Source organism: Lissotriton vulgaris, chromosome 1_2 (assembly GCF_964263255.1).
Source record: "Lissotriton vulgaris chromosome 1_2, aLisVul1.2, whole genome shotgun sequence".
NCBI classification, from domain to species: Eukaryota; Metazoa; Chordata; class Amphibia; order Caudata; family Salamandridae; genus Lissotriton; species Lissotriton vulgaris.
The window spans coordinates 201939787-201964978 of NC_141686.1; the positions used below are offsets into that span (position 1 = coordinate 201939787).

Sequence of the window (25192 nt, forward strand, 5' to 3'; positions counted from 1 at the left end):
ATGGCGTCACGTATCATGGTGTAGTTCCTGGGTGGGCTGGCTTCTCTCACCCGTTTGGAGATCTTGTGGAGGCCTGCCCCGCCTAGATGGATGAGCGTGGGCCTTCGTCTGGGGGCCGCGATGGTTGCAGCATCAAAGAAATCGGGGGCCCATGAGGGTGAAGGGCTTGAGCGGTGGAACAGTGGCCATGCTGGTGTGGATGCGGGCGTAGACGGGGTGGCGAGGATGGCGTTGAGATGCTCACTGGTGGCGTCAGGGAAGGTGCTCCCAGCCGAGCAGGCTCTGTGTTGTAGCAGAAGGGAGCTACAGCTTGTGTGGGGCTTTGGCTTTGGCGAGGAGCTGGTGCGCTTGCACAACCACCAGCAGGCGCAGTGCGGGTGGGGCCTGCTTGAATCAGCCAGGAGTTCGCAATGCTGCAGGAGGTGGGCACATTGAGGTCTAGTGTTACATGGTGTGGTCTCGCAGGCAGGTGCTATTGTTCTTCTGTCCCCTCAGGACCTTGTCGGTTGGGAAGCAGTGATGCAGGCGGGGGCAGGGCTCAACACGTGCTCAAGCACGGAGCGAGTAGCTCACAGGAGACTGGGGGGGCCATAACATGCTGGTGGGCACTCTCGCTCTCACCTACGCACTGCCTTGGAGTCCTCACTGGCACGGGAGGCTGGACAGCAGTCCGATGCGCCACGGGCACTGGAGACAGCTGAAGGCCGTGCCAGGCGGCGGGGCAGGAGTTCGCGGCTACGGCCGCAGGCAGCACCAGGCGGCAGACGAGGGTCTCCGCAGCAGTAGAAGGCAGGCGGCGGGCTTTGTGGTGCGGCCACGTGTGCGATGAGGAGCACACCGGAGGTGAGGCTGACAGCGGGGGAGACGAGGCAGGGGCGTTCCTGTGAGGGGGGTGCCGGCAGCGGGCAGCAGTGTGGGTCAGTGGGGTGGCTAGACCACCTCGTCGCCCATTAAGTGTTCTGTGCTTGGGCCTACGAATAAGGGACACAGACACGTGGTGTTTTGTTTAGTGGCCAGACTTACCCTGGTGCACGTCCAGGTCCCTGGGCCTTTATTAAGTTCCCCTACGTGCTGGCCGAGTGTATGCTGGGCCAGCCTATTGTCGTGACGTTGTGGGGTCTCCTGGGGCTACACCCCTCACAATCTGTTTGAGGTTGGCTGATCCCCACAGGGCAACATTACAGGCTTCTCTTTATTTCACCTGTGCACTAAAAACCCCAAAACTCTTAATCCCTCTTAAACCCTAAAACCCCCAAAACTCTAATCTCAAACCTTAACCTGCCCAGCACCGCCGCCGTTCTTTCTTCACCAATCACTGCAGTTGTCTCTCTGCCGGAAAAAATCGCTGTTGGACAAACACGATCGTCTACAGGAAGGCAGGGAGACAGTTGAGGACTAGGAGACAGAAGGGACCGAGCTAGCTGCTGATGTCTGTGGCAAGCGTGGCTGCCCTTCAGCAGGCGGCTGTGTGAGTGTGTGTCCTTGACATAACAATCTTCACCAACCACCTGCAAAACCACCTGCAAAAAAAAGAAAAAAATCCACGCACTACTTATGCATCAACCCAGCTGTAGCTACAGCGAAGCCACAACAACGGTCCCACAGCCTTCTAATCTGCCATGGACAAATCACACGGATAAATTACACCCCCAATCTATCCTGTTGCTGCTCAGTTTGCACAGCATGCAGCCAACGGCCATCAGCACTAGCACTGCGACAAATATACAGAAAGGATAAGGACAAGGAAAAGGCAGACACGGCTGGCAGGAGTTGCCTACGCCAGGCTTTCTGCTAAGGAAGTTCACAGTCGTCCTCACTGTTCAGTGATTCTAGCAACTCTGCCACCCAAGCATTGTCAGGCATCGGCAGGCCTACAACCAAAAAACAAATCGGTAACCAATTGGTGAAAGCCCGTAAAACAACCCAATAATCAATAACCACAGCAAAAGCTTGAGACTAATGGCTCTTACCAATTTAACCTACTAATCAACCTCATTGATTTCATTATTTTATTATCTCATCAATTAATCAACCAAACAACTTTGCCAATTGCTTAAACCAATTACTAGGAACTACCAGGAAGAAGCCTAGCCCCTTAGCAATATAAAACACCCAGGATGAGATCGGGACAAGTAAGGAAAGCCCCAACAAGGTCCACCAAAAAAGGTGCAGAGAAGAAGGATCTTTGCGAACATTCGGTAAAATCCCCAACGGTGCCTACGCAGCTTCAATCACTTGCAAATTCAAGAATAGCCTCCGACCCAGGGCTTGTACATGTCCATATGACCGCTGAAGAGCTAAAACCTGGCCCTGCAAAACAATCATAACCCACAACAATTAAGGCTTCATTAAGGGACTACTTCAGGACTTCAGTATCTGCGATAGCACAGAAGAAAGTAATCAGCCCTTTGGACAAGCTGCAGGTGCTCCCTCTGAAAATTATGGTTCAGCCCCTGATTCATGGGGCTGCTGGAAGGCCTGACAACTCGATACTAACAAGTTCTTCAGTAATAACAGAGGGCCAGATGCATCAAGCATCCATTTTGCGATTCCTTATTAGCGAAAAATAAGGAATTGCTAATAAGGAATAGCAAAATGGAATGCATCAAGCAATCACTATAAAAATAGCGATTCCTTAGAATTCCTTAATTGCGACTCGCAAATTGCGAGTCGCAATTAATGAATACCTCCCCATTAATTCCTACGGGCCTAGAGGCCCATAGGAATGAATGGGAAGACAATCTCAATTTGCGAATCGCAATTAGCGATTCGCAAATTGAGATTGCGAGTTCAAGGGTGCAGGGGTGTCCAAAGGACACCCTGTTACACCCCTGAATGTGATCTGTGCACATATGTTGCGCACACACATGCCCTTAGGGCATGTGTGTGCGCAACATGAAACTTTGAAAAATGCACAAAAGTGCATTTTTCAAAGTTTTTGCAAATTACCATGAAGTTGTACTTCGTGGTAATTTGCGTGCCCTATTAGCGAATTCGCTATTTTTGATACTTTCATGCATTGCATTTAAGGAATCTCAATTTGAGATTCCTTAAATGCAAACAATCGCAATTTAGCGAATTCTCTATTTGCGATTTTTGCATTTGGGATGATGCATCCCAAATGCAAAAATTGCACTCGCAAAGGGCCAGATTCTGAGAATCTGGCCCTTTTGCGAGCGCATTTCGCTTGATGCATCTGGCCCAGAATCCATTTGCAAAGAAGCCTTAGACGACAGCCAATCACACCAGGCTTTTTGCCAACCGAAAGTTCAGCACACAGTTCAAACGGAACAAGCCTCTCCTCATGTAATCATTCCTAAAGATGTTTACTGGTAAACTTTTCAACCAGCTTTAAACCAAAGTCAGTTTTTCCAATACGCATTATATTTTTCAACCGCATTTAAATCTGACTATCAAATAAAGAGCCCCAAAGTTTTGTCACCACAGGTCACAAACCACATGACCTACTCGCAAGCCCTCTTTAGTAATTTAGATCAGCCAGGGTCGTCATTTTTTTTCGCAAGAGTCGATCAAGGGGACCAAGATGATCCAATTGTCAACAAGTCTGTAGTACAGGAAAGATCTTCATTAACTAACGCTAATAATCTATGGTCTCAAATACTGCAAACCTTCCAAACAACGGCAGCAGCACTAACATACCACTCGGAGAAGATGGACATGTAGGTAAACCTATTAATCTCACTTGTGGTGTATACCGCTGGGATCGACCAAAAGCTGGAGGCTCTTAATTCACTCATCACAAAAGCCCAATCCCAAACCCAACTAGTCCAAACAGTATCCTGCTACTCCGCCCTAAATCAACTCCTTATCATCCCTGCCTCAATTTCTCTCAGCAGTTCCAACGGAAATAAAGAAGCCCCCAGTGTCGGAGTCATCAGATCCTCCACCTCTGGCTCTGAGCATGGTACAGGGTCCAACTCACTCGGAAGTCCAAACCCGATCTCTTTCCCTGCAATCCAAGAAGCCAGCAGACAGCATATTAATCCCTATCGAACTATCTAATAATTATAACACACATCAGCTGTTGAAACGGGGAAAAAGACAGCTAAAAAGCCAAACAAACAATAGAAACTAAAACCTCAAGGGTTAATAACCCCCCAGCAAGTAATTCAGAGCTTCCACGGAAAGTACCTTCGACGTTACCGATGAAAGGAGAACAGTCGAGCCCACAATTGACACCAAATCAACTGGTCCCACAGACAGAATCTTTACATCAGACCAGTCAACCGCCAGAGCCACCTCACAACCTGGGGCACTCCCTGCAGCCACCAATTCAAGCAAAATCCGGCCTCTACCAATCACCAACAATACGGTCAGCACTCGTAGTAGGGCAACAGGGACCCGTAACTTCCCAGGTGCCAGCTTTAAAAGCGAGTTACTCCAGCCTCCGCATTACTGAGGATAACAACTCGCGCATACAGTGTATAGTCACAGAGTCTGGTTGTAAGAACTCCATGAATTTATCAAGTTGTCACCAGTTGGTGGCCACAAGCAAAAGTTCCTTTGCCCTAACCCCAATCACTCACCATAGCGAATTGTCCCTTCCATCGCTTGCCACATTTACATTGAAGCCGCTCAGTGAAGAAAAACCAAAGCAAATAGAGCCAGTAACAACTAATGAGGTTTGCAAGTACTCAAGTAACAGCGAAAGTACCAAACTGCTGCTTATTCCAGAATACACTTCCAGAGGCTCTCATGACATCCTCAATCGAGGGAATATACTAAGACTCCTCAAATCACTTCCAGATCTAAGTCACCTACAATGGAGAGACATAATCACTATTGAATTTATTCCAACTACAGGATCCAAAATGGGTGAAGCAACGCAATTAACACTGGCATCCCTGGAAACCTGAAACCTGGTTCTGACAAAACAGATCAATTTAAATCTTGGGGCATAACCACAACACCAAGTGCTTCTCGCTACCCCTCAATACTGGAAAACAATCAGGTTTGTATCTTTAGCACCAGCCTGGCCCCCTTTTCAGAACTGAGGTCCGCGAGAAGCAGCTCACCAACAGTAACTCCAGAGTCTACAACTAATCAGCTAAACCTCGAGGTTGCCAATTGGTTATGGTAGCCAGGGGCCCTATCCAGAAACCGGACCGATTGAACCACCGTTAATCCCGGTCTAACAATATGGTGCTGGAACATTAACGCATTTGGGCAGAAAAAACAATCCGCCCCCACTTTGGACTTTTTAAAAGAATATGATATCCTTCTTTTACAGAAAATCTGGGCAGTAGAAAGTATCCCTATAGTAGGCTACTTGGAGTTTATGACACCCGCCACAAGACAGTCCAAGTTTGGTAGACCGAGTGGCGACCTTACGATATATGCATCAACAAAATTATCTCAATGCATCAAACAGAATAAATTTGAGGAGGACTGGCTCTCTAGAATTATGCAGTGAAGTTCATTTATGGACACACAGTTGCTCCTCCTCAACGTATATATTTCTCCCAGCACCACCAAAAAACAATCTAAAATGGATTGTTTGGTTAACCTCATTTGTAACTTACTTAGCGAATACGGCAGCACACCCAGAATCATTTCAGGAGATTTTAACACCAATCTCTACTGTAATTTAGCTGAAGACGGATCACTGACATATTATCGAATACACAAATATAGAATTACCAAAATATCGAAGAAAAAATATGGAATGCAAAAAAACAGGTAAGTACAAAAAATCGAATCAAAAATATTGTTTTAAAAAATATAGTTAGTCAAAATATCAATATTTTATAAATGTCTTAAAAGTAATTTAAAATAATGAAATAATAAATATAATTAACTAAAACATACTTAATAAATACTTAAATAGCCATAAAATTATTAAATACTTAATTTAGGTTATGAAAAAAACATACAATTTTATTTTTTAATACATATATATATATTTTGTGCAATTCATCAATTTTGTCTACCAATTAATCATGGATTTAACCTGATATCTGTCTAAAATGTGCCTAAACGTACAATAACCCCCTAGCAGTGATAGTCTTTCTACACTATTGTTTTTTCACGTGGTACAGGAAGTTACCACCAGGGGGTGGTAACCTACACAGGTGACATGCATTTAAAAATGGCTTGTGATTGTTTTATTCTTTGCATAGCAGCGTGAGCAAGGGCATCCGTGTCCGAAACGCGTCGCTGATGTTTGGCTGAGTGGCTGATGTTTGGCTGAGTGAATTGTAAGAGAAAATAAAAGTACTATTGCCTGCCAATTCGGTGGTTCGTCTCTTCCTTGCTGTGGTTGGCGTGGAGGCTGGGTCCGCAAGCGCAGAGCTGAGTGAGGAAATCCAGTGTTCTCACATGTTTCCGGAAGAGGATTTGCTTCCGTGACGAACCCCTACGCTTCAAGCAGACTTCCGCTTTTCAAATCAACTGGCCTGGATCTCTCTTGGGAAAACACAGCGGAGGTCCCCGTGTCTGCAGTTACTACATTCGCGAGTGTGGTCGGCGGAAAAAACTTCACGGACTCGGGTCGGAGGACGCGAGACGAGTAGCAGCTTCTACCACACACGAGCGGTGAGTGAAAATGCATCTTGAAACACGGCAGCGTAGCTAATTGGCAGCAACTCTGTATCGGCGCTGACACTTCACGGCACTAGTGTCCAGCCGCAACAACTTAACTCACACAGCCATTATGAATAATGACGAAATCGACAAACTGCGGGAAGAAGCCGCATCCACCATGTTCAGCGGGACTGCAAACCGCATAGACAAACCACCGTCATGCAATGAAACGAGCACCACACAACAGAGGAACTTGCAACATTTATTTAAAGAACTCGAAAAACTCCGCAAGTCAGAATGCACCAAATGGTGGGAACACAAATCGCTAAGTAAATATGAAGAGGTGGGCCGAGTCCCTCGTGGGCTGCGCATTCTATTAGCGCCCAGCTTCGATAAACCGGACCCGGCCATGCTACAGGAGTGGGGGGAGAGCAACCTGGCAGCATCGATGAACTTGGTGTGCATTTTAATAAAATATGCCGCTAGTGACCGCCTGAAACTCCTGGAACAAATAAAGATTTTAGAATTGGAGATAAACGCCCACCCTGACCAACAAGAAGTCCAGAAACAGACAGACAAAATGACTGAGCGCCTTCGTAAACACGAAGAAAAAATAAAGGAGCGAAAGGCCACCAAATTTGCAAGGGACGCAGACGATTACAGCCAAGGCCGCATCTTTACATTTTCTCGAAAGTACAATAATGCCAAGCGTCAAGCTTATTCCAACAAACGATCTGGGGAAAACCCCGGCAACAAAAGCTCATCTGTCTTAACTCAACAAACCAGCTCTGGCAATGCAACTGCCTCTACACCCAATGACGCCAGCAATGATTCCACACCAATACAAAGTGACTACAGCAGCGATGCATCATCTAGGGGCTCCTCCACAACGGATTTAAACTTACAAGGACTTGCGAGATTGAACTTACAGCAAGAGTTGGATTTTGTAGTGGACGAGAGACTTCAGACTCTGCGCTCTTGGCAGCCCAATCAGCAAGCAGACAAAGGCGAAACCAGCGCCGGAAGGAAAGAAAACGCAAATGGAAGCAACGCCGGAGGGCAGCCACAGAAAAAGAAAAAGACAACCTGGGGCAAGCGACGATAACAGACAACACCATCGTAAATCTATCCAACATCGTCTTGGATAAGGCAGAAGAGCAATTACTTTCTTTAGGCCTTAATTTCTCGCCCATACAAAGTTTCAATTATGCAACAACAAGAGTGGATCTATTTTGTTTCATACGCAAATTGAAACTAAAGAAACATTTTGCTCTAAAACCTGCAAAATCATCTGACGCATCTAACACCGTCAGTTCCACACAAAATCCAGATGATATTGCTCCACTCATCGCAGCTGATACCCATGCCTTCTTGGATGCCTACGAACTTACCACCAACCCTAATCCAGTGGATTACGATTCTGACATAGCCACACAAAATCGGCTACGTAAAATCTCCATTGAACAAAGAGGGGCGGGTCTTAGTCCATTCCGCAGCAAGTCTAAGTTCATACCCATGATGCCAAGAGACGCTGTAGATACTTTCCACGACTGCGTAGTTAATGACATAAAAAAGTTATACATTAAATCCAACAGCAAGTTCCGTAAAAAAGAAATATACAGGAGAAAAGCATTCGACACACTTATGAAAAAACTAGGCAAGAACCATGAAATTGTCGTCAAAAAATCCGACAAGGGAGGCAATCTGGTAATATGGCCTAAAGCAGACTACATCTTGGAAGCGAAACGTCAACTTGACGACCCCACCTGCTATGAAAAAAGTTCACAAAAGAACTATGAAAGTGCTAAAATGAAACTACACAAAATGTTAGGCCAGTGGAAGCGTGAGGGCCTCATCTCCTCTGAAGAGCATAAATTTATGTGCATAGAACATCCCATATTGCCCTCCTTGTACCTTATACCGAAAATCCACAAAGCTGTCACACCAATACCGGGGAGACCCATCGTGTCTGCCATTGGAAGTGTAGGGGAAAAGGCGGGAGAATACATTGATTATTTTCTCCAGGACTTTGTCACGAAACTCCCTAGTTTTGTGAAAGACACCAGTGATTTCATCAAGAAAATTGACAACATAAGTTGGAACTCAGACATGTGGCTCATCACCCTCGATGTCGAAGCGCTGTATACCAGCATTAACCATCAACAAGGACTTCTTGCGGTACAACATTTTTTAGGCCAGCGCCCCATTGAGCTATACGAGCACAACAAAGCCATCATTATGTTAATAGACTGGTGCCTTCACCACAATTTCTTTTCCTTTGGCAAGGACATATATAGACAGCTGCGTGGGGTGGCGATGGGGGCCTGCTTCTCTCCCAGCTACGCGTGTTTACACGTGGGCTGGTGGGAGGAGCAGGTCCTCATGACTCGCCATAAGGCCTGGATGGATACTCATGTCATCAAATTCCTACGCTATATTGACGACATCTTTATAGCATGGCAAGGCACCAAGGCGGAGGCAATTGAATTCATAAATGATATCAACCAAAATAATTTGAATCTCAACTTTACCGCCCATGTGGAAAAACATCGAATTCAATTTCTAGATGTAGAAGTGTATATAGAGAATAACAAGGTTAACACCACCTTACATAGAAAAATAACAGCGGGCAACACCACTTTACACTGTACCAGTATGCACCCTAGACACACAATTTCAGGCATTCCTTACGGAGAAATGTTGAGGCTGAAAAGAATATGCAGCTCTACTGCTGATTTTGAATCGTGCTTAAAAGATCTTAAATCTCGCCTTACAGCTAGAGGTTATTCTAAAGCACTGTTAGATAAAGCCTACCAAAAATCCTTATCTCGCTCCAGAGAAAGCCTGTTTCCTCAAAATATCACTGAAACCGAGATTACTACCACCTGCGGGCCACTAGATACCGGCCCCCGTATGGTTACCACTTTCAGTAGAGAGGAAAAGAAGATCAGAGCCATTCTGAACAAAAACTGGCCAATAGTCTTAAGTGACCATATTCTTAATCCAGTGTTACCCCCTACTCCCCTAGTGTCTTTTAGGAGAGCCAAGACCATGGGTAGCTACCTAGACACTCCTGCCCCTGAATTAAAAACCAAAGCAGCGTGGCTACGACCTTCTAGGGGGTTTTTTAAGTGCTCCAGCTGTCGGGCATGCAAATTTGGCATGTCCACTACTCATTACACTACTCCATTTAGTTCTGAGGACAAACCTATTCTGGGCAACTACTCTTGTAAAACTGACTTTGCCGTGTACGTGTTGGTATGTTCCTGCGGACTTCGGTACGTAGGAAGTACCAAACTTCAGGTACACATGCGCATATTACAACACCTACGAGCCATACTGCACAATGATCCGGCCTATCCGGTCGCCAGGCATTTTAATAACACCCACAAAAGAGATTTATCTTGCCTTTCGTATTTTGTAATTGGCTCAGTACCGTTGTCCAGGAAAGGTGGCAACAGAGAGCTTTTACTCAGGAAGTTAGAATCGAGATTTATACTTGAGTTGGATACCCGTTGGCCCAACGGGCTCAATAACATTGAGGAATTACACCATTTCTTAGAATAACACTGTTATCCTCTTGATTCCATCTCCCTTTTTTCCATCATACATATATAGCCTCACAAGCTCTCTGACATCTCAAGTTAGGATCCCTATTTGTGATGTCCATCTATGAAGTACACCCATCTTTGTAAATGCCACCCTTATCTTTGTCCTCTGATTAACATTTGGTACATAAGTTAGGTTCCCTATTTATGTACCCCACTATTGAAATGTATTTCCGCTGCCATATCTAATTCTATTTATTTGATCAACTTTTTCCTTAGGTCTCTTGTTCTGTATATAGGTGTGTTGAATATTGCACTATATATAGCACTTTATGTCTTTGCTTGTTGCACATGGGTTATTTGCTCTGTCCCAATTAATTGTAGATACTGTTATAAGACACTTTGATACTAGCTTTTAAACACTATTTTTAACACTTTTTCTACACTTTTGATACCTCTTTTAACTTTTGTACATCGACTGCCTTTATATATTTATAACTTGTTTTTATTTCAGGGCTCTGAATAACAGTTATATTTATTGCTTAGGCTTCCGTTGTCCTGGTGGAATTTGAGGCTTTACATACAATTCTATAAGACGTTGTCTATCTTCCGTCGCAATCACTATTTTTTGCACTTTATTGTCACACAATGCACTTTATTATGGTCTATTTGCTGCTAAATACTACTTTGCGATATTTTGCACATGGACAACATGGTTCTGATGCTTGTTTGCACTTATGTGGTTTTCCATTTACCATTTTTTATAACAGTCTCTTTCATGTTACATGCTACGCATGTTTTCATAAAAATGAATCATTCTGTATATATATGGATTTAACCAGTTATTTTGTGCAATTCATCAATTTTGTCTACCAATTAATCATGGATTTAACCTGATATCTGTCTAAAATGTGCCTAAACGTACAATAACCCCCTAGCAGTGATAGTCTTTCTACACTATTGTTTTTTCACGTGGTACAGGAAGTTACCACCAGGGGGTGGTAACCTACACAGGTGACATGCATTTAAAAATGGCTTGTGATTGTTTTATTCTTTGCATAGCAGCGTGAGCAAGGGCATCCGTGTCCGAAACGCGTCGCTGATGTTTGGCTGAGTGGCTGATGTTTGGCTGAGTGAATTGTAAGAGAAAATAAAAGTACTATTGCCTGCCAATTCGGTGGTTCGTCTCTTCCTTGCTGTGGTTGGCGTGGAGGCTGGGTCCGCAAGCGCAGAGCTGAGTGAGGAAATCCAGTGTTCTCATATATATATTTATATATATATATATATATATATATATATATATATATATATATATATATATATATATATAAATATTAACGTAATATTAATAAAAAATATACAATATTTTTACCGCAGGCAAGCAGGAGGGTAACATTTACTATTCCCACTCCAGTGAGTGCAACAGCAGGGAAAGCGTTGGATAGCTTAGGGGTAAAAAAGTACTATTCCCACTCCAGTGAGTGCAAAAGTAGGGAAAGCGTTGGATAGTGGGAGGGGTAAAAATTACTATTCCCACTCCAGAGAGTGCAACAGTAGTGAAAGTGTTGGATAATCTAGGGGTAAAAATCCCTATTCCGACACTAGTGAGATTAACAGTAAAAAAATGAATGATTTAATATATTAATAAAAAGAAATTAAATATAAATGCCAATAAAAAACGTAATTAAAATGAATTACCAATTTCATAGTATGTAATAATTAATTAATTAGAAATACAAATAAACATTAGTTATTAAAATTAATGACCTATTCATAATTAATTAACAATGAATTAATTTTCAATAACAAAACTAATTAATAATAAAATTTGTACTAATTAATAATTAATTAACCGTAAATTAATTATCAATACACAAAAATTATTTTTAATATGTAATTGATTACAATTAAATTACTTCCCACCCAATTCCCCTATAAACCCACAATCTGCTACAGAAAATAAGTTAATACAATTATCGTAATTATCAATTAATGAATTAATACAGATTAATTACCAATTAATAAAAATGAATTACCAATTAACAATTAACTAACAATACATTAAAAAGCAATACAAATAAATAAATACATATATTTAATTAATTACAACCCGCTACGGAAAATAAATTAATAAAATTAACATAATTATCAATCAATCAGTCAATAAAAACTAATTACCAATTAAAAAGTAATTAACAATTAATTCAAAATGAATACCAATAAATAAATAAAAATATTTATTTAATTACACTTAAATTACTTCCCTTCCCACCCTATTCCCCTATAAACCCACAACCGGCTACAGAACTAAAACGCAAAATTAAATTAAAAATAATTAGTAATTTCTAAAAATGTATATTTAATTTAATATGATTAAATTACTTCCCACCTTATTCCCCTATAAACCCACAACCCGCTACATAATTAAACTATGCAAACATTAAATAACATAAAATTCATTACTTTAAATAATTACAAACATAATATACACTTTTCACACATATACTAACATACACAACACTTTAAAAAATTCGATATTATTAAAAATTCGATATATTTTAATGCCTATATTATATACTTCAATATTTTGACTTTCTATATTTTAAAAAATCGATATTATATTACTTAACTTCAATTCGATATTTTTCACCCTTATATTCTGTCCATTTGATATTTTGTCAATTCTATATTTTGACTTCGATATTTGTGTAATTCTATATTTTGAATTCGATATTATGTCTTGTTACCCTGAAGACATAGGGCTCAATCCCCCAAGAGTTCCTTCACAATTTGCTCCACAGTCGACTACTGCAGGAAATAAACCTTCGACATTGAGTGAATATGTGGTAATGCAGTTTAGCAGCATTGGATTTACCTTACTGAATGGGTGTTTCCCCACCGATATTCCGCCTGCCTGGACCTGGTCAGATGGTCGAATCCACTTGTTTTTGGACTTTACCTTAGGGAGTAGAGAAACACTGCCTCTGATCGAGAGTTATCACATCGCACCACAAGGTGAGAGTGATCATCGGGCACAAATAATAACATTATTCACGCCGACCCCATGCACTCAGGAACTCGCCCACACTCATTCAGGCAGCTATACAGAGAACTTAAAGCGGATAAAGTGGTCGGACACCACGGCTCCTTTTTTGATGGAAAAAAGTAGAGCCTTACTACATCAATCCCTAAAGTCAGATACCCTGTTGTCAGTTGCTGGACTTCCCTTATAAACCAACTACTCAAAGAAATGCCACTTAGGAGGTACTCAAGAAAACAAATCTTTCAATTTCGTATTTCAAAAGCCACAAGGAAATTAAAAACTCATAGAAACCGAGCACTTTGACTATCATGGAAGAACACCAGTAATAAAAATAATTTTAACAACTATAAGCAAGCCCAAGCAGCTTTTAGGATCTCAATACGTAGGGAAAAACAAGTGGTCTTGTAACAATTCTGGATGAAGCACATTTATGACAGCAAAAATCCTAACTCAAAGCAATTCTGGTCCCTCGTAAACAGGGGCCCCCAAAGCAGAAGTGGTTATGGTAGTGTAAACATCAGCGGAGCTGAATGGAGTACTTTTTTATCACTTCACTTTGGGAATCTCAACACAAAAGATGTTCACACTAAAACCCTGAGTCCTGTTAACTCTATGATCTCACCTCCGAAACTGGAGAGCCCAAGACGAGCTGATTTTACTCACCCCGCAAAAAAAAGTGATAGAAGAACCAACACATAAGGAATCAGCGCAAAAGAACAACATAATGTTAAAGACCATGGTGACACCAGACAACTTAAAACATAAGATCTTGTGCTTCATACCGAAAGCCGGAGCTGAAGGAGCCCCAGGCCCAAATGGTCTCCCCTAGGCCATGTTTAAATCCGATGTCAACCCGTGGCCAGAATACCTGACCCCCCTGTTTCTCTACTGTAGACTAAATAACACTGTTCCAGAGTCCTGGAGAGGTGCAATCATTCACCTAATCTACAAAAGTGGGAAGAGATATGAGCCTAAAAATTATTCAATGATTGCACTTTTCGACGTGGAATCTAAGGGCCCGATTCACAGAATGAACTTAAGACTCAATCCTAAACTTACTACTATTTTGGTATTCACAGAATGCACTTACTACTTTTGGCATTCATAGAATGAACTTACTACTTTTGGTATTCACAGAAGTTAGGATTTTGTCTTAAGTCTGTCTTAAGTCTGTCTTAAGTTTGTCTTAAGACAAACTTAAGACAAAATCCTAACTCCTGTGAATACCAAAAGTAGTGCGTTTATTCTGGGTATGCCAAAAGTAAAAAAGTGCATTCTGTGAATGCCAAAATAGTAGTAAGTTTAGGATTGAGTCTTAAGTTCATTCTGTGAATCGGGCCCTAAGTATAACACAAGCAATTTATTGGAAGAGCTGCAGGCCTTCCTTTTAATCAGACAGGCTTTGTTGCTAACTCTGGTACTACAACTCATTTGTTAGCAGTCCTGGTGGAGAAAGCGACAGTCCAACAAACTCACCTTCACTGTTGCTTTGTAGACTTCAAAGCAGCCTTCGACCGCGTGCCCGGGGGTCTGTTATGGCAGAAATTAAAATCCTGGGGCATACACACCATAGTACAACTCCATACGGAAACATGTATTAAAATCAAGCTGGGTGAAGGCTTCCATATCTACGGGGAGATACAAACTGAAACTGGTGTCAAACAAGGCTTCGTGTTGGACCCACTCTTTTTTTTATTTGTTTATATCTGACCTATCTCCAGTATTGGACAGTGTAAATTGCCATCCCCCTCAATTAGATGGAACCTGCATTTGCTGTACGTGGGTGACTTAGGGGCCCATTTGGAAGGCGGGCGGATTGCCCCCGCCAGGCCGGCGGAAGCCACCGCCAGCCTGGCGGGGGAAATCTGCCCGCCATCCACACCTAAATAACCCCCGCCATATTAGGATGGCGAGGAGACCTGCGTGAACCGAAAGACCATCCGCCGCTCTTCCGCCCAGGTCATCTTGCGACCGGGGCAGAAAAGGTCCAATATGGTGGCGGTGTCTAATAGACACCGCCAGCCATATTAACATGGGCTGTTTCAGATGCCTTTCCATGGCGGCGATGCTGCCACGGAAAGGCATGTAGTCTTCACTTTGGGGGCCCCCTTGGGCCCCCAGAGTGAAGGAGAGGTGGGGGGTGCACACGGGGGGGTACCTGTGGTACCCCCCTTCATTTGCATAAACAAAGCAGCAGGCACCACGCGGTGCCTACCGCTATGTTTATGCAAATGCATACGTGCATTTTTAGCATTGTGGCGGGCGGTGCTGAGAGCCCCGCCGCCACAATGCTAAAAATGCATCATGCCACTGCCTTCAGGTTTCTGCTTACCACCACAGATTTGAATTAAAATCGCCCACAGCTCGGTAGGAAGAGAAGCTGCACACGTCAACTCCTCCGCTGCCGGCAGAAGTCACATCCTTGTGGGCAGAAGAGGAATTGGAAGTGAGTTGAGTAAGATGTATGGTTGTTGAGCAGCAGTGGCCAGTATTACAATATATATGTCTTAAAATAAAAGGTAACTTCCCCAAATCTGCGCTTTGCAGAAGTTTAAAGAAATATTCAAAGTTGCAAATGTTTTGCTTTTACAAACCTTTTTAAATGTATGAATTATCGTAAATTGATTTTGCCCATCCCTGTGTCACCAATATGTTCTGTATTTATATGTGATGTAGCAGATTGTCTAAAGTGGAACACCTGGAATTCCTGCTTGTGGTTCTTCAGTTCTCCCTTACCTCTGTTATTCTCCCTTCTTGGTTTCAGGTGAAAGAAGCCCTAGAGTTATGACCATGACCTACCTTTATCCCACCACTACCAACGCTCCAGACTTGGAAGATTATTTCATGTATGATGTGGGATATAATGCCACAGGACTCAAAGCTAATATCGAATTTCAGATCCTCCTTTCTTTCTTTGCTGGCATTGCTCTCTTCGGGGTCTTCGGGAACGCAATGGTTCTCTGGTACCTTGCTTTCTGGATCCGTAGGAGTCCGTTCACCATCTACATCCTAAACCTGGCAATTGCAGATTTTATCTACCTCCTCATGATCATCCTGTTGATAGCATTGTCTCTACTGCATGTTCATGGAGTCATCAAGAAATTTCCCAATACTTACGTTCAGGAGGATTTGTACTTTCTGGGGTACATCACCAGCCAGGACCTCCTTGCAGCCATCAGCCTGGAGAGGTGTCTTTCGGTCAAGTTCCCCATCTGGTATAGATGCCGCCGGAACAAGCACCAGTCCACCATTGTATGTGCTGCTACCTGGGTCTTTGCTTGTGTCCCGATGGCAGTGCGGTATGTTTTCAATAGTGAGAAGATTTGGGAAGTTCTTTCTGCACTACAAACTATTTTAAATGTAATGATTTGCCTGCCATTGATTCTTCTGTCCAACTTGGCATTGGCCATTCAGATCTGCAGGAAATCTCAAAGACATCATCCACCAAGAGTGTACATACTCATCATCAGCACTGTTGTTGCCTTTTTGATTCTTTGTGCTCCTCTGTCGCTGTTCAAGTTCCTGATCCAGTTTGGTATCTATTATTTTGAATATTTACACATAGCCATTTTTTCCTGCACCATCAACAGTAGCCTAAACCCTGTTATATACTTTCTTGTTGGAAGTCTCAGAGGTCAACAGATCAAAGGTTCCATCGCTACTGCTCTAAAGAGGGCCTTTAAAGAGGAATCTGAATCGCTCTAGCAACAACAATACTCAGTGCCCCACATCTTCAGGCATCCTTCATATGTCCATTAGCTTCATTATAACATATCAATCACCTCCCTTCTCATCCAGATACCCTGAGATTGACTTAAAAATACCTTGAGAGGGGCAGTCTGGACAGATTATGGGCACACTATATTTTTATATTTGAAAATGATTAATAATATTTTAAAAGTATATTGCCAGGACATCATCGGTGACATGCATCAACAAAACGTTTTGCGATTCCTTATTAGCGATTTTTAATGAATCGCAAATAAGGAATCGCAAAACGGGATGCATCAATTTATTCACATAATTTTTGCGATTCGGTAAAAATCGCAATTTTTACCGAATCGCAAATATTATGCGAATTCTAATTTGCGATTTCGCAATTCCCATTGATTCCTATGGGCCAAAAGGCCCATAGGAATCAATGGGAAGGCATTGACATTTTGTGAATTGCAATTAGCGATTCGCAAAATGTTAATGCATTCCATTGCTACAGGGGGGGTCCAAAGGACCCCCTCCTGCACCCCTGAAATGTATTTTAAAGTGCATGTTTCACACACACATGTCTTAAGGACATGTGTGTCTGTAACATGACAGTGTTTAAAATGCTAATTTGAGCATTTTAATAATTTTTCGCAAATTACCACGAGGTTCACCCTCATGGTAATTTGCAACCCCTAATTGCGAATTCGCAATTTTAAAAGTTTTCTTGCATTGCATTTAAGGACTCGCAAAATGCGATTCCTTAAATGCAATTGCAATTTGAGAATTCGCAAATATTTGTGAATTCTTAAATTGCGAGGGCCTTGAACTTTCATGCATTCCAAAAGAGGATACTGCGATCGCAAACGGCCGATTTTTGCGATTCGCACCGTTTGCGATCGCAAAATCCTTTGATGCATGTACCTGTATATGTTTCACAAAAGACAAGGGAAACCCTACTCACAAGGAACCAGGGCAATTAGTTATATCAAGAACATTGGTTCCAGTGGCATAATCTAAAATGATAACATTTAATTATTATGCTCAATGGCGATAATTATTACTGCTGAGAATTGAGAATGGCGGAAAGAAGTACACTCACAATTATATTGTATTCTTTTTACTTTATAGACTCTTATTGAAAAAATGTCATACAGAATAATTCATAGGAAAAACACAAACAATACAAAAGGGTGCAGTGTGTCCCAAGTGTGTCAAAAACAACCAAACTAACAGTACACAAAACATGAAAGCTCAAAAGGCACAGTGGTTTCCAACTGAATATATATATCGGAAAAAGACCCTAAGAAATTATTGTAATTCTAATGAGTGAATCTACACAATCGTAGGCACTCTCTTTTAAGGGTTCTTTTTCACGTAGGCGTCGACGGCGTTTCGACCCTATGGGGTAGGGGTCTCGTCAGGACAGGAAAATATAGGACATCTAAAAATTAAAGTACAAAAGGGGCTGTGAGTAAACTGTTTGACCGTTATATATATTTATTTAAATAATTTAGAAAAAGTGGGGACCTGAATACCTGGTTTCTATTCCTATGATCACCCATGCGTGGTGAAAGGAAAAAAGGATTTAAACACTTACAAGTGACCCAGCCGGGCACTGTTGAAATTGTCAAAGAACAAGAGAATAAAGGAGCAATTAGTGAGAGGTTATTACCATATGAATAGTTTAGGCAAAAAAGCACCATGTATAAATTTGGTACTTACCACTTGTAGTGGTCTGGGAATGCGCAGTATGTATCGCTCAGTAATAGAGTTAAAATCTTTTGATGATGTAGGTTACACCTAATGAAATAATATATACCATAAGTGCATCGCGTTTAGAATTGGTCATTTTTATAACCCCATGGTGTAGAAATACTAAATAATTACCTGCAATGGGTGTGCCATATATAAGATATCTCAATGTTATCCAATTCCGTGTATCAAATTATACATCAGGCTGAGGTAAGTTTGTTTCCAATATTGTCAGTCAAGGGTAATACCTATGTTAATAAAAAGGGGGGGGGACTTATTACATATGCCATGCGAAGTATTTATATCTCGCAATGCCAAAAGATTTAAGCGCGAGGTACTGGGACATACCTTATTTCTGTAGAGCCCAGTCGCGTCTAGCAGCTTCCCGCTTCCGTGTTTCACGGCTCCTCCTGCTCCTGTTTTGCAGTTTCATGTAAGGCCTGACGGCGCGAGTTCCAAGAACTCGAACGCAGTCAGGTGAATGAATCAAACGCTACCCACGAGATTGTAGAAGACAGACTCTGGGGATTTTTTTGGAAGTTCTTTTCTCTTTCTTGTTTGTTAACGTAAAATTCAGAACAAGTTCTGAAATATATATTTTAGTGTCCTTATTCCTATCGTTTTGTAAGGAGAGTCGTTAGTATATCTAGGCCTAGACTAGTTTATGTACAGAGTGACAATCAGCATTTACTAGTCAAAGTTGGTAATTAGAAAGGGCTAGAGCAGATGATAGTACATTTTTATATGATGTATTATCAAGGCAATAAACGACTAAAAAGCAATTCAGTCACTGCAGAGGACTACACACATGGATGTGTCATTTTTATATGATGTCACAATTATATATCATGATCCGAATCTAAGGGACTTACAGGTAATCAAAAAATGAGACAACCAATCAAAAGTAAAGGGTGGCACAATGATACATATCAATACTTCAACCTGGCATAGCTATACTTGCTGACAGTCACATTATAATTATAATGTGACTGTCAGGAAGTATAGCTATGCCAGGTATTGTGACATCATATAAAAATGACACATCCATGTGTGTAGTCCTCTGCAGTGACTGAAATGCTTTTTAGTCGTTTATTGCCTTGATAATACATAATATAAAAACGTACTATCATCTGCTCTAGCCCTTTCTAATTACCAACTTTGACTAGTAAATGCTGATTGTCACTCTGTACATAAACTAGTCTAGGGCTAGATATACTAACGACTCTCCTTACAAAACGATCGGAATAAGGACACTAAAATATATATTTCAGAACTTGTTCTGAATTTTACATTAACAAACAAGAAAGAGAAAAGAACTTCCAAAAAATCCCCCGAGTCTGTCTTCTACAATCTCGGAGGTAGCGTTTGATTCATTCACCTGACTGCGTTCGAGTTCTTGGAACTCGCGCCGTCAGGCCTTACATGAAACTGCAAAAAAATTATTTAAATAAATATATATAACGGTCATACAGTTTACTCACAGCCCCTTTTGTACTTTAATTTTTAGATGTTCTATATTTTCCTGTCCTGACGAGACCCCTACCCCATAGGGTCGAAACGCCGTTGACGCCTACGTGAAAAAGAACCCTTAAAAGAGAGTGCCTACGATTGTGTAGATTCACTCATTAGAATTACAATAATTTCTTAGGGTCTTTTTCTGATATATATATTCAGTTGGAAACCACTGTGCCTTTTGAGCTTTCATGTTTTGTGTACTGTTAGTTTGGTTGTTTTTGACACACTTGGGACACACTGCACCCTTTTGTGTTGTTTGTGTTTTTCCTATGAATTATTCTGTATGACATTTTTTCAATAAGAGTCTATAAAGTAAAAAGAATACAATATAATTGTGAGTGTACTTCTTTCCGCCATTCTCAATCCTCAGCAGTAATAATTATCGCCATTGAGCATAATAATTAAATGTTATCATTTTAGATTACGCCACTGGAACCAATGTTCTTGATATAAATATGTACCTGTATATGTGGCACAAAACAAGAAAGCATAGAACATACAAGCTTTTCTTACATTATTGCTCCTATTTCTTTTATCAGCATGCCGGAGACTTGAAGATGAATGAATAACAAGTAAAAATTATCAGGCCTTCATCACCAATGAAGAACAGTCTGTAGTATAGTGATTGACTATGGAAAGACAAATAGCCTTTCAAATAAGTGAGCTGGTAGTATGCCAATACAGTAAATATATCTCACTCAAGAGCAGAGAGCAAACTCCTTCAGAAACAAGAAAGGAGCAAATTGGTTTAGTTTAGTACCACTGTTGTTTGGTGAGCACCCTCCATTGAGGTTGCCATCTGTGAGACAGCCAGACTCTGGTTAAGTAAAAGAGAATTTACTTCAGAGTTTGTATAATGATGTGAACTAACACTTATCTTGGAATCAAGTGATGTCAAAGAAATTCTCCACTGATGTAGCCACAGAGAAGTTTATAGAACTGGAGTCACTCAATGTTTTTCACAAACATTGCAGGAGAAACTGTGGACTGTAGAGTGGTTGCACATGTCATGACTTAGTGCTGTATGTATCACCTGTGAAACTGTTTCACTATCTTTGTATCTTTTGAATGTTTTTGGGATCAAATGAAGCATATCCCCATCTCCTTGTATCCCTTATGGCTGCAACATTCCTGGTTGCAGCAAGTCCTGGTTGAATTGGATCTCTTACCTCAGGGGAGAAGATAGCATCTCTCTCCAGAACTCCCCCCTGGAGACCACAGTCTAGAGCTGTATGGAAGACACTAGATATCTACTTTGCTGCCACAAGACCACTATGAGCTTTACATCCAACATTTACTTGGTTCTGTAACCATCATCTCTTTGATATATTCTCTTGTCTGCAATCAGATGTCCTCCTCCCAATAACAAACTCTACAGGACTGCCATACCCGTTGCTGTACCCCCATGATTGACTCCTTATACTTTGGTTTTCCTTTTTATGGTTTATTCCTTATCCAATACTTGATTTGCAGTATGCTTTGTTTCGGCTTAGTTTCCTTTTTTTGAACATGGTTATGCATTTTAGACAACAAATCTGAATTTGTATCTGTAGTTTCAATATGCATCTAAAATTGCTGTATTATGGTACCTTTTCTTTTTCTGTTTTGTTTCTTTTCAAAAACGTAAAAAGTACATTGAAAAATAAAACAACTGCTGCATTCTAAGGTTTTCACTTTTGTCCATCAAATACATTTATTGGGCAGTTGATACAGTAACCATAAATGATGCTACAAGCAACTATTAAATGTTAATGTGCACAATCATAAAATGTGTCAATTTTGGGTGGTTTTGCATGAGACTGACCAACAGTGTAGCAGGTATCAACATTATACACCTTATAAGGAAGTATAGTTTTATGACTCTGGGGCAGATGTACAACCGTTTATTGCGATCGCAAAGGGGCATTTGGCCTGTTTGCGACCCCAATAAACGGTGGCACAATGTACTAACCCTATTCTGCGAGTCGCTAATCTATTTGTGACTCGCAAAATAGGTTTAGTAACTCCATATTAGGAAGGAGCATGCCAAAGCCGTTCCTTCCTAATAGCGAATGTTATTTCCATGTATGAGTGTTTGGCGACGGCAGTTGCGGTCTCAAAACACTTGCAGTTTACCACCTAATCTAGTAGGTGGTAAACCATTCACAAACGGGAAAGGGGTCCCCAGGAGATTCCTACCCCTTTGTGAATGGGTGCACAAATATTTTTTAAGAGCAAGCAGTGGTCCCAGGGACCACTGTCGGCCCTAAAAATTAAACTGAAAAGTTTAATTTTTATTTTTAAATGCATCCCGTTTTCCTTTAGGAAAAACGGACTGCAGTAAAAAAAAAAAAAAAAAAAAAAAAAAAAGCAGTCCCAGACATAGTGGTCTGCTGACCCCAGGCCCAATGGGGTTGCAAATTGTGACAGCTTCATTAATATCCATGAGGCATGCAATTTGTGACCCCATTGGCAATCACAAACAGTGTCTGAGACACTGTTGTACATTTAATTTTGCAACTTGCAATTTACTGCAATTCGCTAGTCGCAAAATTCAATGGTCGTACATCTGGCCCTCTGTGTAGAAGTAAAGGGCCACATGTATCAAAATCCTTTTTGCATTACCTAAATAGCGGATTTTAGGTAATTTCTTTTTCAGGAATGCAAAATGGTGTGTAAGAAAATAGCTATTCTTACTTAGTTGCAATCGTAATTAGATAATCACTAATAGGTAATACTACTCCATTCTTTTCTATGGGCCTTAAGGCCCATAGGTGTAAAGGGTTTTGCATTAATTAATTTGCAGTTACCTAATTGGCAAAGGGCGGGCCCGTCTCTGCCCATCCGCGGCCGAATGCGGCTGGGCTCAACCTTTTGGCTGGTTATTTTTGGACAACTGACATTCTACACGACACCGCAGTTCAGTTGCCCCAAACTAGAACCTGTTCCCACACGATTCAAGCCAGAGGAAGTCCAGCAGTGTGGTAAGCAATGTTGTGAGCTCTTGTTATTTGCACAACTTATTTAAGAGTGGAAGCATTAGGTGCTGACAGGCACCTGTGGCGAGCAGCATTTATCTATCACGTGGAATAGATAAGCTACTAACTCTGACATCTGTCCAATATCAAAAAGGCTACTATTGACTACTATTTAGCTAAAGCGGTGGGGGTCTTTACCCAGGAGATTGACAAGGTAGAGAGAAGGCTATCTATGGGCTTTACCGGTCCCCTAATACCTGAACTCTTGCGGGCTAAATTAGGAGAAGCAATTACCACGAGCCCTCCGGTTAGTGGGACGGAGAGCGTACAAGCTGCCACAGGGGCAGAGGCGTCAAATAGAGGAGAGCCATGGATAAGTGTTCCATCTCCAAGAACACGGAGGAGGAGGTGTCACTAGCACCCAGGAGATTGCGTAAAGTGAAGAAGATAAATGATCCTACTAGGGGGGTGGAGGCACCGAAAGCTCAGTTTAGCCCGACAGACATAGAAGATTTTTGGAACACTTTGAGGGGGCTAATCACAAACTGATGACTGAGCCCTTCTCTAAGCTCTGGGAAAGATTGGACAAAGGGATTTCATACTCCAGAGAGACACTTGGGAAAGTGGAGAATATGTTGAGTATGTGAGAAGTTGGTCTGGCATATGTTGTCCACTATTATAGTGGGCACCTTGTACCAGTTCAAAGGACCCCTTATTGTAGGTAGGTTAAAGACAACCTTTATATTAAGCTATCCTAGTGGTAGCTGTGGAGAGCAGCCTTCAGGCTAAGTCTTGGAGGAATGTAAAGCAGCTTGTTCTAGTCTCTTTATGAGGCTAGAGGCAAAAGTACATTCATTAAACTTAATATCACACAGTAAATTAGCACAATATAAGTTGAGCCCTAGGGGCGTACCAAACCATATATTAAGAAAGTGGTATCAGAACCACGACTTGCATAGACACAAGGCCTAGAGCCTGTAGAACTGCTGGGGCCACCAGGAACCATTCAAGATAGTGACACAGGGGACCTACGGGGAACGCATGCAATGTCAGAACACAGCCGCGGTTGGAATTTTAAAGATAAAGGACACTTAGGAGAGGACTTGGAGCAAACCCCTTTAGAATTAAGGGGTTCTAGAGCCAACACCCAGGGGAGCACTGGAGTACTGGAGTTACCTCACCCAGGAAAGCCGGGCGCATAGGTGTCTTTTGGTTTCAGGTTTCAACGTCATTTTCAATGGCAATCTGCTGCAAAGTGCTGCTGCCATCCAAGTGGAAAGTGTCCGGTGTGATCCAAGCCTGGATCGCAGAAGAGAAGAACCTAAAAGCAGAGGGGACAGAGTCTGGGTCACTTGCCAGTGACCAGGGGCATGATAGTTGAATGCCCACCGATGTTGGGTGATTTCAGGTGAAGCTTGACTCTTCAACCACGAGGACCATGAGGCGTTGACAATGGTCAGGTTCTTGATTTGAGCTGTCCCACGAATGATGTCGAGCTGCGGCGTCGGTGCCCGGATTCGACCCAACACGCCTTGACAACAGCAACCCACGCTGGAATTAAAGAAATGCTTTGGTGCAGACCAGCAACGTCTGAGGGACTTACCACACTGTGGGGAGTCAGAGCACGTCTGGAGGAACCAGGGAGGCCCAAGGAAAATCAGAGTTACCTTTGAGGGGACCCACCAGTCGATCGCGAAGGAGCCTCAAGCTGAAATGAAAGAAGCGGGCTCACGGAACACTCGTGGAGTGTAGGCCCACAATCTTCGGTGCAGATGGTGCCCGGGCTTGGGCTACAAGTAACCCAAAGCACAACTTCAAGAGACGTCAAGAAGTCAATGCACTAGCAAATGTGCACAGTGTCTTGGAGTTCTGGTTCCTCATCACTCGTGAGGGCTGCGGGTCTCAGCTTTTCTGGGGACTCGGGCCTGCCTTCGAGAAGTCTGGAAATCCTCTTCGTGGGCTGCAAATACTTCGGAGTCCGGCGGGAGCTTTGGAGATGCAGACCAGCAAATACTTCATTGGTGTTTGCTAGAGCAGGGTAGTCACTCCTTGACCCCTAGGGAGATTCTTTCATCCTCTAGTCTTTAGTAGAGTCTCAAAGTTCCGGGAATCATTTTCAGAGGTTCATCCAG

The 25192-nt window shown here is 42.1% G+C and overlaps 1 protein-coding gene across 1 annotated transcript in view; it reads left to right on the forward strand.

Annotated features, from left to right (window-relative positions):
• LOC147734935 (proto-oncogene Mas-like) overlaps positions 1 to 17063 on the forward strand; it is a 34031-nt gene extending 16968 nt beyond the window's left edge. The window contains exon 2 of the mRNA XM_086953693.1: positions 15899 to 17063. Coding sequence (XP_086809819.1) covers positions 15919 to 16839 — 921 coding nt within the window. The 5' untranslated portion in view covers positions 15899 to 15918 and the 3' untranslated portion in view covers positions 16840 to 17063. The remainder of the gene's footprint in view (positions 1 to 15898) is intronic.
• The last annotated feature ends 8129 nt before the right edge of the window (positions 17064 to 25192 follow it).